This window comes from Oncorhynchus gorbuscha, linkage group LG03 (genome assembly GCF_021184085.1).
Source record: "Oncorhynchus gorbuscha isolate QuinsamMale2020 ecotype Even-year linkage group LG03, OgorEven_v1.0, whole genome shotgun sequence".
NCBI classification, from domain to species: domain Eukaryota; kingdom Metazoa; phylum Chordata; class Actinopteri; order Salmoniformes; family Salmonidae; genus Oncorhynchus; species Oncorhynchus gorbuscha.
In genome coordinates, this window is record NC_060175.1 from 81,492,055 (window position 1) to 81,509,729 (window position 17,675).

General features: G+C 42.5%; 1 protein-coding gene across 2 annotated transcripts in view; it reads left to right on the forward strand.

Annotated features, from left to right (window-relative positions):
* LOC124032025 (F-box only protein 6-like) overlaps positions 1 to 17,372 on the forward strand; it is a 33,631-nt gene extending 16,259 nt beyond the window's left edge. For both annotated transcript variants that reach the window (XM_046343981.1, XM_046343982.1), the window contains exons 4-6: positions 3,822 to 3,917; positions 4,017 to 4,152; positions 16,916 to 17,372. In XM_046343981.1, the coding sequence (XP_046199937.1) occupies positions 3,822 to 3,917; positions 4,017 to 4,152; positions 16,916 to 17,062 (379 nt within the window). In that variant the 3' untranslated portion in view covers positions 17,063 to 17,372. The remainder of the gene's footprint in view (positions 1 to 3,821; positions 3,918 to 4,016; positions 4,153 to 16,915) is intronic.
* The last annotated feature ends 303 nt before the right edge of the window (positions 17,373 to 17,675 follow it).

The following is a 17,675-nucleotide window of genomic DNA, read 5'->3' on the forward strand; positions in this document are numbered from 1 at the left end:
AGACCTGGCCGGAGGACCTGTCAAAACCTGGCACGTCCAGCAGAGGGAACCACCGCTGCGGGATACAGGCTCTGTCACCAGGCCTTGAAGTGTCTCCCCTCGGTGGCTTGTCCGCGGTACGCCCGCTTAGCCCTGCCGGGGAGACTCCCTTCTCGATAGGGCATCCGCGTTCTCATGCATCTCCCCTGACAGTGCACAACAGAAAAAGAGAAGCGTTGAAGTTGCAAGAACCACCTGGTGACTCGATCGTTTGTGGCCTTTCCCCTGGCCATCCAGACCAGGGGAGGATGGTCTATGGCCAGGGTGAAGTAGGTGCCCAACAGGTAATACTTAGGAGTGTCTAGCTCCCACTTCACAGCTATTTTGCGACAATCAAGTATGTATTTTCTCAGGCTATCAACTTCCGGCTTATGTACATGGGGTGTTCCTCCCCATCATCTACCTGGGAGAGGACAGCCCCTAGTCCCGTGTCGCAGGCATGCATCGGTACCAGACAATCGTCCGTAACAAGAATCGGGTGGGAGCACAGAGCTTCTTTTAGGCGCCTGAACTCCCCTTTGGCCTCATCTGATCACTTCACTGTTTTTGGTAGGCAGGCAAGCCCTGGTCAGATCGGTAAGGGTGGAGGCTATACCTTCCTCTTCTGGACCTTGATGTTCCTCTGTCCCATCAAATACCCCAGGTACTCCACCACTTCAAACCCCATTTTGCATTTCTTGAGAATCCATGCAATAGCTATTCTCGCGGCAGTCGACGTAGGGACAGTAAATGGAGGAGTATTAATGGCAGCGAAGGATGCTATATTGACAGTGTGGAATTGGACTATGGCACAAATGAAGGATTGTGAAGTACACATCATGGACAGTGTTAGCAGTAGTAGCGGTTACTTTTCTGAGGGCATTGATGATGAAACATATATACAGTGCTGAGTTACTTCAAGATGAGGCAAAGTCCATCGCACATCGGCGGCTATGGAGGAAGTAGCAGATGGGGAGCAAAGTGAAAGTGACATGGCTTGGGAAAACCTTGGCGCTTTTGGCCAGATGGGGGAAGACTGGGTGAAAGCATGAGTTTTTTTTTTCATTGTTGTGTACCCAGCAGAACAGAATCCAGAAGGCATAGATTTGAAGAGTTTATTACTTAATGTCCTTCCTAGCAATGAAGATGTAATGGGAGATTATATACACACACACATATATTTATATATACGCATCAAGTTACATATTGCAGCTTTAATAACTCTCCGATTTGGGCATCTCCGGCGCGGACCACGCTTGGATTGCGTCCTACCTGACAGGTCGCTCCTACCAGGTGGCGTGGCGAGAATCTGTCTCCTCACCACGCGCTCTCACCACTGGTGTCCCCCAGGGCTCTGTTCTAGGCCCTCTCCTATTCTCGCTATACACCAAGTCACTTGGCTCTGTCATAACCTCACATGGTCTCTCCTATCATTGCTATGCAGACGACACACAATTAATCTTCTCCTTTCCCCCTTCTGATGACCAGGTGGCGAATCGCATCTCTGCATGTCTGGCAGACATATCATTGTGGATGACGGATCACCACCTCAAGCTGAACCTCGGCAAGATGGAGCTGCTCTTCCTCCCGGGGAAGGACTGCCCGTTCCATGATCTCGCCATCACGGTTGACAACTCCATTGTGTCCTCCTCCCAAAGCGCTAAGAACCTTGGCGTGATCCTGGACAACACCCTGTCGTTCTCAACCAACATCAAGGCAGTGGCCCGTTCCTGTAGGTTCATGCTCTACAACATCCGCAGAGTACGACCCTGCCTCACACAGGAAGCGGCGCAGGTCCTAATCCAGGCACTTGTCATCTCCCGTCTGGATTACTGCAACTCGCTGTTGGCTGGGCTCCCTGCCTGTGCCATTAAACCCCTTCAACTCATCCAGAACGCCGCAGCCCGTCTGGTGTAGGTCTGGTGTAGGTTCATGCTCTACAACATCCGCAGAGTACGACCCTGCCTCACACAGGAAGCGGCGCAGGTCCTAATCCAGGCACTTGTCATCTCCCGTCTGGATTACTGCAACTCGCTGTTGGCTGGGCTCCCTGCCTGTGCCATTAAACCCCTTCAACTCATCCAGAACGCCGCAGCCCGTCTGGTGTTCAACCTTCCCAAGTTCTCTCACGTCACCCCGCTCCTCCGTTCTCTCCACTGGCTTCCAGTTGAAGCTCGCATCCGCTACAAGACCATGGTGCTTGCCTACGGAGCTGTGAGGGGAACGGCACCTCAGTACCTCCAGGCTCTGATCAGGCCCTACACCCAAACAATGGCACTGCGTTCATCCACCTCTGGCCTGCTCGCCTCCCTACCACTGAGGAAGTACAGCTCCCGCTCAGCCCAGTCAATACTGTTCGCTGCTCTGGCCCCCCAATGGTGGAACAAACTCCCTCACGACGCCAGGACAGCGGAGTCAATCACCACCTTCCGGAGACACCTGAAACCCCACCTCTTTAAGGAATACCTAGGATAGGATAAGTAATCCCTCTCACCCCCCTTAAGATTTAGATGCACTATTGTAAAGTGACTGTTCCACTGGATGTCATAAGGTGAATGCACCAATTTGTAAGTCGCTCTGGATAAGAGCGTCTGCTAAATGACTTAAATATAATGTAATGTAAAATTTAGTTGGTTAGTAAATAAATTACGAAGACAGTTGGTGTATGGATGATTCATAGTAAAGGCTGGGTTCGTGCAGATAACCAACCATTTACGACGTTTGGAATGCGACTAACGTGAGGTAAAGAATAATTCATTAATTAGATGACTAATTGATCAGACATTAAAATATCTGAAGAGTTATATTAGGAAAATTATAACGTTAATCTGAAGATTCTCCTTGGTGCCCCGACTTCCTAGTTAATTACATCTGCATGATTAGTTTAATCATGTAATAATAATTAGAGAATTGAGTTGATAAAATAAGTCTTCACTTTAATGATGCCAATGACACGACACCTCCAACACTCTACTCAGCAAACTGGATGTAGTCTATCACAGTGCCATCCTTTTTGTCACCAAAGCCCCATATACTACCCACCACTGCGACCTGTATGCTCTTGTTGGCTGGCCCTCGCTACATATTCGTCGCCAAACCCACTGGCTCCAGGTCGTCTAAGTCTTTCCAAGGTAAAGCCCCGCCTTAGCTCAGCTCACTGGTCACCATAGCAACACCCACCCATAGCACACGCTCCAGCAGGTATATTTCACTGGTCATCCCCAAAATCCAAACCTGCTTTGGCCGCCTTTACTTCCAGTTCTCTGCTGCCAATGACTGGAACGAATTGCAAAAATCACTGAAGCTGGAGACTTATCTCCCTCTCTAACTTTAAGCATCAGCTGTCAGAGCAGCTTACCGATCACTGTACCTGTAAATGGCACACCCAACTACCTCCTCCCATATTGTTATTTATTTGTGTTTTTGCTATTTTGCACCCCAGTATCTCTACTTGCACATCTATCACTAATGCTAAATTGTAATTATTTTGCCTTTTATTTCCTTAACTCCCTAATCTTACTATAGTTGCACAAACTGTACATAGATTTTTCTATTGTGTTATTGACTGTACGTTTTGTTTATCCCATGTAACTCTGTCACACTGCTTTGCTTTATCTTGGCCAGGTTGCAGTTGTAAATGAGAACATGTTCTCAACTGGCCTACCTGGTGAAATTAAAAAAATAAGAATAAAAATGGCCTCCTAGATATGATGCATTGAATTGAAATAGCTTTCAGGCTGCTTACTATCAACCTTGGTAAATGTGTTGTCTGTGTGTGTCGTCTTGTCTTTGGTTCATCTCAGGACCTGCAGGAAGTCTCAGCTGATTGACTTGGAGAAAGAGGGTTACAGGCCTTCTTTCATGGATGACTTTCAACCCGACATCATTATATCTGACTGGTGAGAGGAATATTAGAATTTTGTCATTCAGTGTCTGCTACTCTATACTTGTCAGAGGAATAGTTCTGTACAACTTGTACGTTTGTGTGTCCATATCAGGTATGCTCCACGCTGGGACTGTGGCTCTGAATATGAGATCTGTGTTGAGTTGCTAAATCGTAAGAAGAAGCCAATTAAGAAGTTTAGTCCAGATACTGTTGTCTTTCAACAGTGGGATGATCATAAATGGAATCAGGTAAAACCTTCAGACTTTAAGATAATTCTCCATATACATGGGTCTGTAAATAGCTGACTACACAATCAACAATGTGATTTCTCCTTGTCTTGTGCATTGGACATTTTCAGTGATTGCATTGCACTAAAAAAATGCACACTAAACATTTGAAAGTTAAATAGTGCAGATAAAAAAATAGGCTAAATAAAGTTGTGTGTGTGTACTCACTTTTGTGATACACACCCCTCACATTAGTGAGTGTACAGCTTGTAGTGAGTGTACAGCTTGTATAACAGTGTAAGTTTGCTGTCCCCTGAAAATAACTCAAAACACAGCCATTAATGTCTAAACCGCTGGCAACAAAAGTGAGTACAACCCAAAGTGAAAATGTCCAAATTGGGCCCAAAGTGTCAATATTTTGTGTGGCCACCATCATTTTCCAGCACTGCCTTAACCATCTTGGGCATTGAGTTCACCAGAGCTTCACAGGTTGCCACTGGAGTCCTCTTCCACTCCTCCATGACGACCTCATGGAGCTGGTGGATGTTAGACCTTGCACTCCTCCACCTTCCGTTTGAGGATGCCCCACAGATGCTCAATAGGGTTTAGGTCTGGAGACATGCTTGGCCAGTCCATCACCTTTACCCTCAGCTTCTTTAGCAAGGCAGTGGTCGTCTTGGGAGGTGTGTTTAGGGTCGTTATCATGTTGGAATATTGCCCTGTGGCCCAGTTTCCGAAGGGAGGGGGATCATGCTCTGCTTCAGTATGTCACAGTACATGTTGGCACTCATGGTTCCCTCAATGAACTGCAGCTCCCCAATGCCGGCAGCACTCATGCAGCCCCAGACCATGACACTCCCACCACCATGCTTGACTGTAGGCAAGACACACTTGTCTTTGTACTCCTCACCTGTTTGCCGCCACACACGCTTGACACCATCTGAACCAAATAAGTTTATCTTGGTCACATCAGACCACAGGACATGGTTCCAGTAATCCATGTCCTTAGTCTGCTTGTCTTCAGCAAACTATTTGCGGGCTTTCTTGTGCATCATCTTTAGAAGAGGCTTCCTTCTGGGACGACAGCCATGCAGACCAATTTGATGCAGTGTACGGCGTATGGTCTGAGCACTGACAGACTGACCCCCCCACCCCTTCAACCTCTGCAGCAATGCTGGCAGCACTCATACGTCTATTTCCCAAAGACAACCTCTGGATATGACGCTGAGCACGTTTACCCAAATTCTTTGGTCGACCATGGCGAGGCCTGTTCTGAGTGGAACGTGTCCAGTTAAAACGCTGTATGGTCTTGGCCACTGTGCTGCAGCTCAGTTTTAGGGTCTTGGCAATCTTCGAATAGCCCAGGCCATCTTTATGTAGAGCAACAACTCTTTTTTTTTCAGATCCTCAAGGTTCTTTTCCATGTGGTGCCATGTTGAACTTCCAGTGACCAGTCAGTATGAGGGAGTGTGAGAGCGATGACACCAAATTTAACACACCTGCTCCCCGTTCACACCTGAGACCTTGTAACACTAACAAGTCACATGACACTGGGGATGGAAAATGGCTAATTGGGCCCAATTTGGACATTTTCACTTAGGGGTGTACTCACTTTTGTGGCCAGCGGTTTAGACATTAATGGCTGTGAGCAAATTTACACTTATACAAGCTGTACACTCACTACTTTACATTGTAGAAAAGTGTAATTTCTTCAGTGTTGTCACATGAAAATATATACTCAAATATTTACAAAAATGTGAGGGGTGTACTCACTTTTGTGATATACTGTACATACATACATACAACAATTTTTTTTACCTTGTTTTTATCTGCACTATTTAATTTTAAATGTTTAGTGTGCACATTTTTTTAGTGCAATGCAATCACTGAGAATGTCTAATGCACAAGACAAGGAGAAATCACATTGATTGTGTAGTCAGCTATTTACAGACCCATGTATATGGAGAATTATCTTAGTGTGTATGTGTATATATGCACATGCATACACACTTTTTGTTGGACAAGGTTTTTCTTTTACTATTTTCTACATTGTAGAATAATAGTTTTCATGTCTTTGGCATCATTAAACTGAAGATTAAACTTTATTATTTTATTATTATTATTATGATTAAACTACTTAATCACGTAACTGTAATTAACTAGGAAGTCGGGTCACCAAGGAAAATATTCAGATTACGAAATTATAATTTTCCTAATATAACTTTCAGATATTATAATATCTGATGGCATATATTATTATTATTAATGACTTATTCTTTACCTCGCTTTAGTCTCATTCCAAACATCGTAAATTGTTGGTTATCTGCACGAACCCAGTCTTCACTGAGTCATCCATACATCAATTGTCTTAAAATAATTTATTTACTAATTAAGTACTCTCAGAAATGCATCACACAAACAAAGTAGATATGGTTCCAAAGAAATGACAGAGGAATGTGCCCCAGTGGGCTAAACCGGCATGGCGGCTTGTTAGACAAAAGGGGAGTGGGGGTCAACTGAGATGAGACACTACAAAGTTGATAATTATAACAATTGAAATGCTAATCCTTTGCACATGAACGCTCACTCATTCGGGAATAATTGCAATCAATATATATATTTACGCTCAGTGTGTCGTCGGGATCTCTGTTGAAAAGTTAATTTCTGTTGGAGAGTTTGTCCACTCTCTCTCATGGTTAGAATGGATAGTTCAGAGTGACATTTATTAATGTTATAGAATAGATGTTTCGGCGGTTGTTGGTCTTCGCGTTCAATGATACCGAATTCCTAGCTGTAGACTAGTAATTAATATCAAAGACTTGTTCTTATTATATCGATAGTCTAAGAGTTTAACCACGTGGGATGGTTAAAAGATACAGCAATCTACTTAAACCTTATTTCCTTCTGTGATAGAGGTACTGGTCTCGTCTCAACATTAGCCCGCTCATAATTGAGGTAAGCTCGGTCTGGTGATAGAAAACCCAGGTGGGGGTTTTATTCTGGAAAAGGCTGTCTCATGTTGCCAGGTCCTTTCTGTACCCCTGGGGGCGTCCCAATGACTTAGTGAAACTTTTTAGGGAATTGGAGTTTTCTTCATGAAACGTCATGAAAAGTCCAAAACCACATTACACAATTTCACAAACAGTATCACTCATTCATCTTATACAACAATTAGATGTAAGCCTCATAACTGAGGCTATTGTATAAACAGCGTTATGGCAATGTGGCCGTATTGTCTCCCATGAGTTTCACAAAATTATACCAAACGAACCAGTTTGTAGCTGGATTCTTCACCGATCTTTTATACCTTCTCCAGAACATAAATGTCGTTCCGTTCTCCAGTTCTGAGGTGGAAGAAATTCCTTTGTTCTCTCTATGAAACTCACTCTCTTTCTATACTGTCTGGCCATGAGGCAGGATCTTCTCTAGGAATTTACGATCTCTCTGGCCACAGCAGCCCTGGGTGTGGGAGACAGAGGTAGGGGGATGGTGCTTTGAAAAGGGCTGGTGCGGAGGGAGGGGGAAATGGTGCTCGCTGTACCCAAAGAGGGCAACTTCATGATAAGGTGAAGACATTAAAACTATGAAATGGCACATGGAATAATGTGGTAAACAGAAAAAGTGTTAACTTCTTGCGTCGAGCCAACCAGGATCCGGTATCATGACTACAGCCTCAAGTCCATTACCATAACGCAACGTTAACTATTCATGAAAATCGCAAATGAAATGAAATCAATATGCTAGCTCTCATGCTTAGCCTTTTGTTAACAACACTGTCATCTCGGATTTTCAAAAATATGCTTCTCTACCATAGCAAACTAGCATTTAGCATTTAGCGTTAGCATTTAGCATTAGCATTTAGCATTAGCATTAGGCAACATTTTCACAAAAACCAGCAAACACATTCAATAAATCATTTACCTTTGAAGAACTTTGGATGTTTTCAATGAGGAGACTCTCAGTTAGATAGCAAATGTTCAGTTTTTCCTGAAAGATTTTTTGTGCAGGAGAAATCGGTCCGTTTGGTGCATCACGTTTGGCTACCAAAAAAACCCGGAAATTCAGTTATCCAAACGCCGAACTTTTATCCAAATTAACTCCATAATATCGACTGAAACATGGCAAACGTTGTTTAGAACCAATCCTCAAGGTGTTTTTCACATATCTCTTCAATGATGTATCGTTCCTGGAAGTATGCGTCTCCTTCTGTATCGCATGGTAAAATGATTGCCACTGGGAATTACGCAACAATTTAGACAAAGGACACCGGACGGCCCCCTGGCAAATGTAGTCTCTTATGGCCAATCTTCCAATGATATGCCTACAAATACGTCACAATGCTGCAGACATCTTGGACGAACGGCAGAGCGCATAAGCTCGTTCACAGCATATTCACAGCCATATAAGGAGACGATAGTAAAACAGAGCGTCAAAAATCCTGCTCATTTCCTGTTTGAAGTTTCATCTTGGTTTCGCCTGTAAGATCAGTTCTGGGGCACTCACAGATCATATCTTTGCAGTTTTGAAAACGTCAGCGTTTTCTTTCCAAAGCTGGCAATTATATGCATAGTCAAGCATCTTTTCGTGACAAAATATTGTGCTTAAAATGGGCATGTTTTTTTTTATCCAATAATGACATAGCGCCCCCATAGGTTGAAGAGGTTTTAAACAAATCAATATGTTTAAGATTTTTCAAAATAGCCACCCTTTGCCTTGATGACAGCTTTGTACACTCTTGGCATTCTCTCAACCAGCTTCACCTGGAATGCTTTTCCAACAGTCTTGAAGTAGTTCCCACATATGCTGAGCACTTGTTGGCTGCTTTTCCTTCACTCTGCGGTCCAACTCATTCCAAACCATCTCATTTGGGTTGAGGTAAGGTGATTTGTGGAGGCCAGATCATCTGATGCATCACTCTCCTTGGTCAAACAGCCCTTACACAGCCTGGAGGTGCGTTGTGGTCATTGTCCTTTTGAACAACAAATGATAGTCCCACTAAGCGCAAACCAGATGGGATGGCAATCACTGTAGATTGCTGTGGTTGCCATGCTGGTTCAGTGTGCCTTGAATTCTAAATAAATCACTGAGTGTCACTAGCAAAGCACCATCACACTTCCTCCTCCATGCTTCACGGTGAGGACTACACATGTGGCGATCATCCTTTCACCTACTCTGCGTCTCAAAGACGAGGCGGTTGGAACCAAAAATATCAAATTTGGACTCATCAGACCAAAGGGCAGATTTCCACCGGTCTAATGGCCATTGATCGTATTTCTTGGCCCAAAGCAAGTCTTGTTATTGGTGTCCTTTAGTAGTGGTTTCTTTGCAGCAATTTGACCATGAAGGCCTGTTTCACACAGTCTCCTCTGAACAGTTGATGTTGAGGTGTCTGTTACTTGAACTCTGAAGCATTTATTTGGGCTGCAATTTCTGAGGCTGGTAACTCTAATGAATATATCCTCTGCAGCAGAGGTAACTCTGGGTCTTCCTTTCCTGAGGCGGTCCTCATGAGAGCCAGTTTCATCATAGCACTTGATGATGTTCTTGCCATAATATGGACTTGATTTATTTTTTAACTCTGTTTATTAAGTTTTACACACACACACACACAGACAAGACAACACAAAGCAATATAAATAATATACTCAACTAGAAGAAAAAAAAGAAAAAAAATGCAAAGAAAAAAATAGCTTTAAAGATACCATACTTTAGACAAGATAAACACACCAGGCTGAAGGCTACAAAGGTTAAAGGGCAATCTATAGTACAGGGACAGAGCAAACACCTCACCATTGTTCCTGTAAACAGTCAAGGGATAAGGGTGGAGAAATGCAACCACTCACAGACAGTCATGGCCACAGACCGACCACCCACTGGACCAAAAATAAAGTTTACAATGCTTTAAAATAAAATAAAGCATTATTCATGTAGGCGTGAACAAAATGTAAAAATAAAAATAACTGGGAAAAACAATCTCACACTTCAGTCTCTGCCCTGGCAAGATGAACAGGGCATCCGCGGGTCACAATCAATAAGCACATGAACCTTGATGCCCCCCCAGCAAAAACACAGAGGAAAGCTCCTCCAACCCTTAAGTCACAGGGGGGTCAAATACAGACTTATTTTAGTTTTAATAGGAATGACATCAGAAGATGGACTGTATAAGCAACAGTGTCCGACTGGATTCTTGATAGGGGGTACCTATGGGCAGTACTCCAAAAAGGGCTGTAATTCGGAGACGGATCTATAACAGTGTCATATATACCAGAGAAACATTTAAATATTAATTCCCAGAAACCTGACAGTTTATGAAAGCCCCAAAACATATGCAACAGTGTGGCTGGTTCCAGTTTACATCTGACACAGGTAGGATCAAAATCAGAGAATATTCTTCCAAGTTTGGCCCCCGACCAGTGGATACGGTGAACCACCTTGAATTGAATGAGGCTGTGTCTAATGCTAAAAGAGGACGAGTGCACCCTGTGCAGCACAGATTCCCAGGTGTCTTCACCAAGTTCCTCCCCCAAATCCTTTTCCCATCGAGTCTTTAAAGGCACCAAAGAAGGGTTCTGTAAGTCATGAATGATTGCATATACATCTGAAATTGCGCCCCTAGGAAGCTTGTTCATTTCAAGATGCTCTCTATAGCTGTATTCACAGGCCTATGGGGAAATCCAGGTGGGTTAGCTCTGACAAAGTTTCTAGTCTGGAGATAATGGGATTGGGGGATATTGAACTTTTCCTGCAGCTGAGAAAGAGGCAAATGTATCATCAAAGAATAATTGTGCTAGGGAGGAGAGGCCTTGTGAGTGCCAAATGCCCCATCACTCAAAGGAAATAAAATGTTCTGATTGATTGGGCCTGATAGAGAAAAGCCTCGGAGGCTAAACGGAACTGATTCCAAATTTTAAGAGACTGCTTTACAATTGGGTTGACACACCTTTTGCCTCGGGACACTGGGAGAGATGAGCACAGCACAGAGGAAAGTGCTGCAGGTTTACACGATTCAGACGCCATCTGGACCCAGAGTGGTCTAGGGCCAGTAGGATCAGTCTGCAGCCAGTACAGAAGGGCTCTGAAATTTGCAGCCCAGTAGTATGTCTGAAAATTTGGTAGAGCTAAACCCCCCAATGACCTAGGCTTCTGTAAATGTTTTCTACCAATCCGTGGTACCTTGCCATCCCAAATAAAATGCATGAATGTTTGATCCAGTGAAATAAAAAAAGTTTTTGGAATAGAAATGGGTAAACATTGAAATAAATATAAAAATTTGGGCAACATTTTAATGGCATTAATCCTTCCGATAAGAGAAAGGGGTAGCGAGTTCCAAAAAGTAAAAGATTGTTTCAAACTGTCTGCTGGAGCAACAACGTTTTCCTGAAACAAATTTGAATATTTCCTTGTCACTTTAACTCCCAAGTAGGTGAATTGATCCCAGGCAATCATAAACTGAGAACTTTTTAAAGAGCACTTTAAAGCAGCCTTATTTACCGGAAAAATCTCACTCTTGCCTAGATTCAGCTTGTACCCTGAGATTGATCCAAACTTTTTATGAACAGATAGGGCACGTGGCAATGAGGTATCAGGGTTGGAGATAAACCAAAAGGAGGTCGTCAGCATATAGCAAGACATTCTGCTCTAAGCCCATCCTGATTATACCTTGAATGGCATCATTAGAGCTTAGTGCAATGGCGAGTGGCTCGATTGCCAAAGCAAACAACAAGGGGGAGAGTGGACAACCCTGTCTGGATCCGCACTGCAAGGGAAAATAGTCAGAGGACAAGTTATTAGTCCGTACCGAAGCCATGGGGGAAAAATAAAGGATCTTTATCCACGCAATAAATTTGGGGCCAAATCTATAAAGGGCAGCTGTTACGTAATCCCACTCAACGCGGTCAAACGCTTTTTCCGCATCATGTGAGACCACCACCTCTGGGTCCCCCGACGCTGGGGAGTACAGTATATTCATAAGGCGCCTAATATTGAAAAATAAATGACTATTTCTCACAAAGCCAGTCTGGTCAGAGTGTATTACTTGGTGCAGCGAGTCTATCATACAGATGGCTAAAAGCATGGCTAGGATTTTGTAATCACAGTTTAAAAGCGAGATTGGGCGATAGGATCCACATTCCAGGGGTCTTTGTTTTTCTTTAATAGTAATGAAATTGAAGCCTGATAAAGACTAGGCGGTAGCTTTGAGGTATTAAGGCACTCTGCAAATAGTCGAGACAAGAATGGGCAAAGCAGACTAGAAAACGTCCTGTAAAATTCAGTTGGAAAACCGTCCGGACCCGGGGCGGCAGGGTAGCCTAGTGGTTAGAGTGTTGGACTAGTAACCAAAAGGTTGCAAGTTCGAATCCCCGAGCTGACAAGGTACAAATCTGTCGTTCTGCCCCTGAACAGGCAGTTAACCCACTGTTCCTAGGCCGTCATTGAAAATAAGAATTTGTTCTTAACTGACTTGCCTAGTAAAATAAAGGTAAAATGTAAAAAACAACAACATTTTTTTACCACTTTTCATTGCGGGCACTGCTGTTGCAATCTCCTCAGGTGTAAATTCTTCTTCTAGACAGTCATGGGAGTCTGTATCAATTGAAGGCATATTCAAGCCATCAAAGAAGGAATCAATCAGCGAAGGGTCTTGAGGGGATTTAGAGGTGTGTAGTGCAGAGTAAAATTGTTTGAATTGATCATTGATCTCTATGTATAACTGTGGTGGCACCAGACGGGGTCCTTATTTGTGGGATTAAACGTGAGGCCTCAGATTTACGGATCTGATGTGCAAGGAGTTTACTGGCCTTGTCGCTTTGTTCATAGACTTTTTATTGAGCTCGCAAGAGTAAATGTTCAGCTTGCCTGGTAGAAAGCTCATCAAATTCAGATTGGGGTAGTTGGCGCTCTTTATGCAGATCAGAGGAAGGATCCGTAGCATACTTCTCATCCAATGTGGCTATGGACTCGCTCAGGTCCCGAAATCGCTGAGAGCGAACTCTGTTTTGGTTGGCTGTATAAGAAATATTTTGGCCACGTAGTTATGCTTTGAGAGACTCCCATATGGTAGAGCAGGACATACCTGGTGTTGAATTAGTTTATAGGAATAAGGTGATTTCAGAAGAAATTAAATTGACAAACTTCTTATCTGAGAGTAAAATGGGGTTGAGACGCCATTGATAACACATAGGTCGATGGCAAAACTCTAGTTCAAGCACTAATGGTAAATTGTCAGAAATTATACTCTCAATACAATACTCTCGTAAGTACACTGCCGAAGGTTAGGCAGGAGTGTTTTGTCCAAAAATAAGTAATCAATCCAGGAGTATGTTTGATGAACATGCGAATAAAAGGAATACTGTCTATCTGTAGGATGTAGGAAACACCAGGCCTCAAACATAGCATATTTCTGAAGAAAGGCTTGAATAAGTAGGGCACATTTAGATGGGCCTGTAATTGTTTGTGAGGACTTGTCAAGAACTGGGGACATTTTACAGTTGAAATCCTCCCTAAAATCAACAAATGAGAATCTAAATTGGGTATAGCAAACAAAAAGGAAGAAATGGAACTTGTGTCATTCCAATTCGGAGCATAAACACTAGTCAAAACGAGAGGGGTAGAAAAAAGTTTACCGGTTACTATGATGTACCGTCCCTTAGGATCAGCAATAACCTCAGAAGCTACATAGGGAGTAGCTTTATCAATCAGAATAGCAGTACCTCTTGATTTACTATGAAAGTTTGAGTGGAACACTTGACCAACCCAGTCCCTACGCATCCTAAAATGCTCACCAGTCCTCAAGTGAGTCTCTTGTAGAAATGCAATATTTGCATTCAAACCCTTTAAGTGTGTCAACACCCTCTTACGCTTCACCGGGTTATTAACACCTTTGATGTTCCATGAAATGTACTTGATGGCATTATTTCGGCCCCTCTGGGCATTCCCGTTATTCAACCCTGTCATTAGAGCATAGAATGGAAAAGCAATGAGCGCCCAGAACCCCCGGAATAACTTGTCTCAGAGTAATAATGTACGGTGGTAGATGTTTGGAGAAAGTACAGGGAAAAAAAATTAAAAGACAGAATGACAACATTAGAACTGAACAATTCAATCTCCCCACCCCCTCCCCCCATCCCAGACAATACCTCCCCAAATGAGGTGCAAGCCTAAATAGAACATATTCTCTTCGCACAGTATGTCTGAGAGTGCGGTCTTAAACCTAAACCCACAGTCCCGCTCTTTAAAGTCGCGTTTTGTTAGTGGATCAAGCAGCAAAAAGAAAGTTTTTATTTTATTTTAATTTTTTAATTAAAAAATGTATTAAAAAAAGTGAATCCCTTGTGCAAACTAAATGACAAAAGCACCACTTGTAGATATATAGTATATAATTATATTCCCAGTCTTATAACAGGCATTGAGAGAGAAAATAAATAAAATGTATGAAGGCTCTCAGCCAAAAACCTTAATTTGAAGTAAGGAAATCGTAGTAAGACAATCAAAAATAATAATAATTATAATAGTTGTCCAGTTGACGCTGAGACCGCTTACAACCAATACCAAAAAACTATGTGTGCGCAACGTTGAACGTTAGCTGGGCATAAATGACGCTTAAAACTTAAAAAATTGAAGTGACACCCACAAAAAAAACGTGTATCCTCGAGACATTTACTGTTTACTGGGTCAATGCAAACGGATGCAGTAAACAAATAACCAAAAATATTTTGAGTCACTGAGACACTGTGTAAACAAACTGAATAGCTGAGCGAGAGCCTAGAAACACAGGAGTTAAGTAAAACCTTAATACAATTAATTTAAAATGACTGAATGCTTGTAAGGCACACACACTAGATGATCAAAACATTAGATCACATCAAATAAGCCTGAATGGGTTCGCCAACTATACAAGACTAGCCTGTTATATCTAAACATAATTGTACCACAGGTGGGTTACTTACTATCCACAGTTCGCAAGCAACAGTTGCTGAACTGTGAGCAAGTTCAAGACTTCTTGATGTGACGGTGAATGTGAGCCATAGCCTCAACCGAAGACTCAAATGTGTAGTGTTTACCCTCGTGAGAGAGCCATAAACGGGCCTGGAATCGCAGTCCATACTTCAAACCTGGATTGTCGTTTGGCCTGTCCGAAAGCTGCGCGCTGCCTGGAAACAGTAGGGGAGTAGTCTTGTTAGATGTAGAAGCTCTGTCCTTGAAAGCTCAGTGGTATTGCAGGCTCGTCGGAGAATCTCCATCTTCTCATGAAAAAAGTGCACTCGAAGGATTATGTCACGGGGCCTCTCCCGATCCTGGGGCTTTGGGCACAGCGACCGGTGGGCATGATCAATCAGGGGCTTTTCATCTAAGGTAAGAACATCCTTCAGCAGCCCTGAAACAAAATCCTTGGCGCGATGCATTTCCGCTGACTCTGGGACCGATTATTGCGGCGAGAGAATCCCTCTAAACTCACACAGCTCTCCTTCACCTTTTTCAAATCTGCAGCTAGGCGTTTCACTTCAGCCTCCAGGGATGTAGTTAAGTCGGAGACATTAGTAGCGGAGGTCTCCAGTGCTGCAATCGTTGTAGTGTGCGACGCCGTTGTTGTTTTGAGTGATGTGATTGCTGGCACAGTCTCGTTCCGCAGGATGGTTAAATCTGCTTTTAAAGTATCAGAAACCTCCTGTATTCGGGCCTCAATCGTAGCAACCACCTCCGTTTTCATTTCAACTATTTCAGAGCGTAGTAGTTTGATGGCCTCGAATGTTCATTTCAGCGCCGCCAAGCCGCACCCCCGGGTAAAGTGGGAGTCCCCGGGTCTTCAGACTCAGGAGAGGGCGGTGATGAGAGTGGGTCTTGTTGGCCGGGTGTTCTCAAAGTCATGCTTTTGGCCTTATGTTTCGTCGACATGCTGACATTCGGAAGCAAAGTACAAAGTAATCTTGGTTTTTACGGAAAGGGATCACCAAATTAATATTTGAAAATAAATATGGTTCTGCTGCAAAATTCACAAACTTTAAGAATACCACGGGAGCAAACGGAAAACACGTCACATGGCATCCCTCCAATCCCCCTGGACTTGATCTTTAACCAATTAGGGTTATCTTCTGTATACCAACCCTACCTTGTCACAACACAACTGATTGGCTCAAACGCATTAAGGAAAGAAATTCCACAAATGAACTTTTAACAAGGCACACCTGTTAATTGAAATGCATTCCAGGTGACTACCTCATGAAGCTTGTTGAGAGAATGCCAAGAGTGTGCAACGGGTAGCTACTTTGAATAATCTCACTAAATATATTTTGATTTGTTAATACTTTTGGTTACTATATGATGCCATATGTGTTATTTCATAGTTTGATGTCGTTACTATTCTACAATGTAGAAAAACCCTGGAATGAGTAGGTGTCCAAACTGTATGTATGTATGTATGTATGTATGTATGTATGTATGTATGTATGTATGTATGTATGTATGTATGTATGTATGTATGTATGTATGTATGTATGTATGTATGTATGTATGTATGTATGTATGTATGTATGTATGTATGTATGTATGTATGTATGTATGTATGTATGTATGTATGTATGTATGTATGTATGTATGTATGTATGTATGTATGTATGTATTATATATGTATGTATGTATATATAATTTATTATTATATGTATGTATGTATGTATGTATGTATGCAATTTATATATGTGTATATATAATTTATTATTATACAACATATTTCCCAATTAAACAAAGCATACGAATTACAATTGAACAAATGACCTTTTCAATGTTTCAGATGACTCATGTGTTCAAGAATTATGGCCCAGGTGTGCGTTACATCCGATTCATTCATGGAGGAAATGACACTCAGTTTTGGGCCGGCTGGTATGGAATTCGGGTCACCAACAGTAGCATCGAGATCTGCCCATCGGTGGACAGATAGATTTCGGTGTTCACATTTACTCTCCTAAGAGGTTACATTTGAATGTTTTTTGCTGACCTGCACGCTTTGAAACCTCTCTTAGTGTAGTGAACATCATTCTGTCTTTTCAGCCTTAGGCAATAGACATACTGATGTTTCTCTGTGGATATACATCATTCTGTATTTTCAGCCTTAGGCAATAGGCACACTGATGTTTCTCTGTGGATATACATCATTCTGTATTTTCAGCCTTAGGCAATAGGCACACTGATGTTTCTCTGTGGATATACATCATTCTGTCTTTTCAGCCTTAGGCAATAGACATACTGATGTTTCTGATCATTCTGTCTTTTCAGCCTTAGGCAATAGACACACTGATGTTTCTCTGTGGATATACATCATTCTGTATTTTCAGTTTCTCTGTGGATATACATCATTCTGTCTTTTCAGCCTTAGGCAATAGACATACTGATATTTCTCTGTGGATATACATCATTCTGTATTTTCAGCCTTAGGCAATAGACACACTGATGTTTCTCTGTGGATATACATCATTCTGTATTTTCAGCCTTAGGCAATAGGCACACTGATGTTTCTCTGTGGATATACATCATTCTGTATTTTCAGCCTTAGG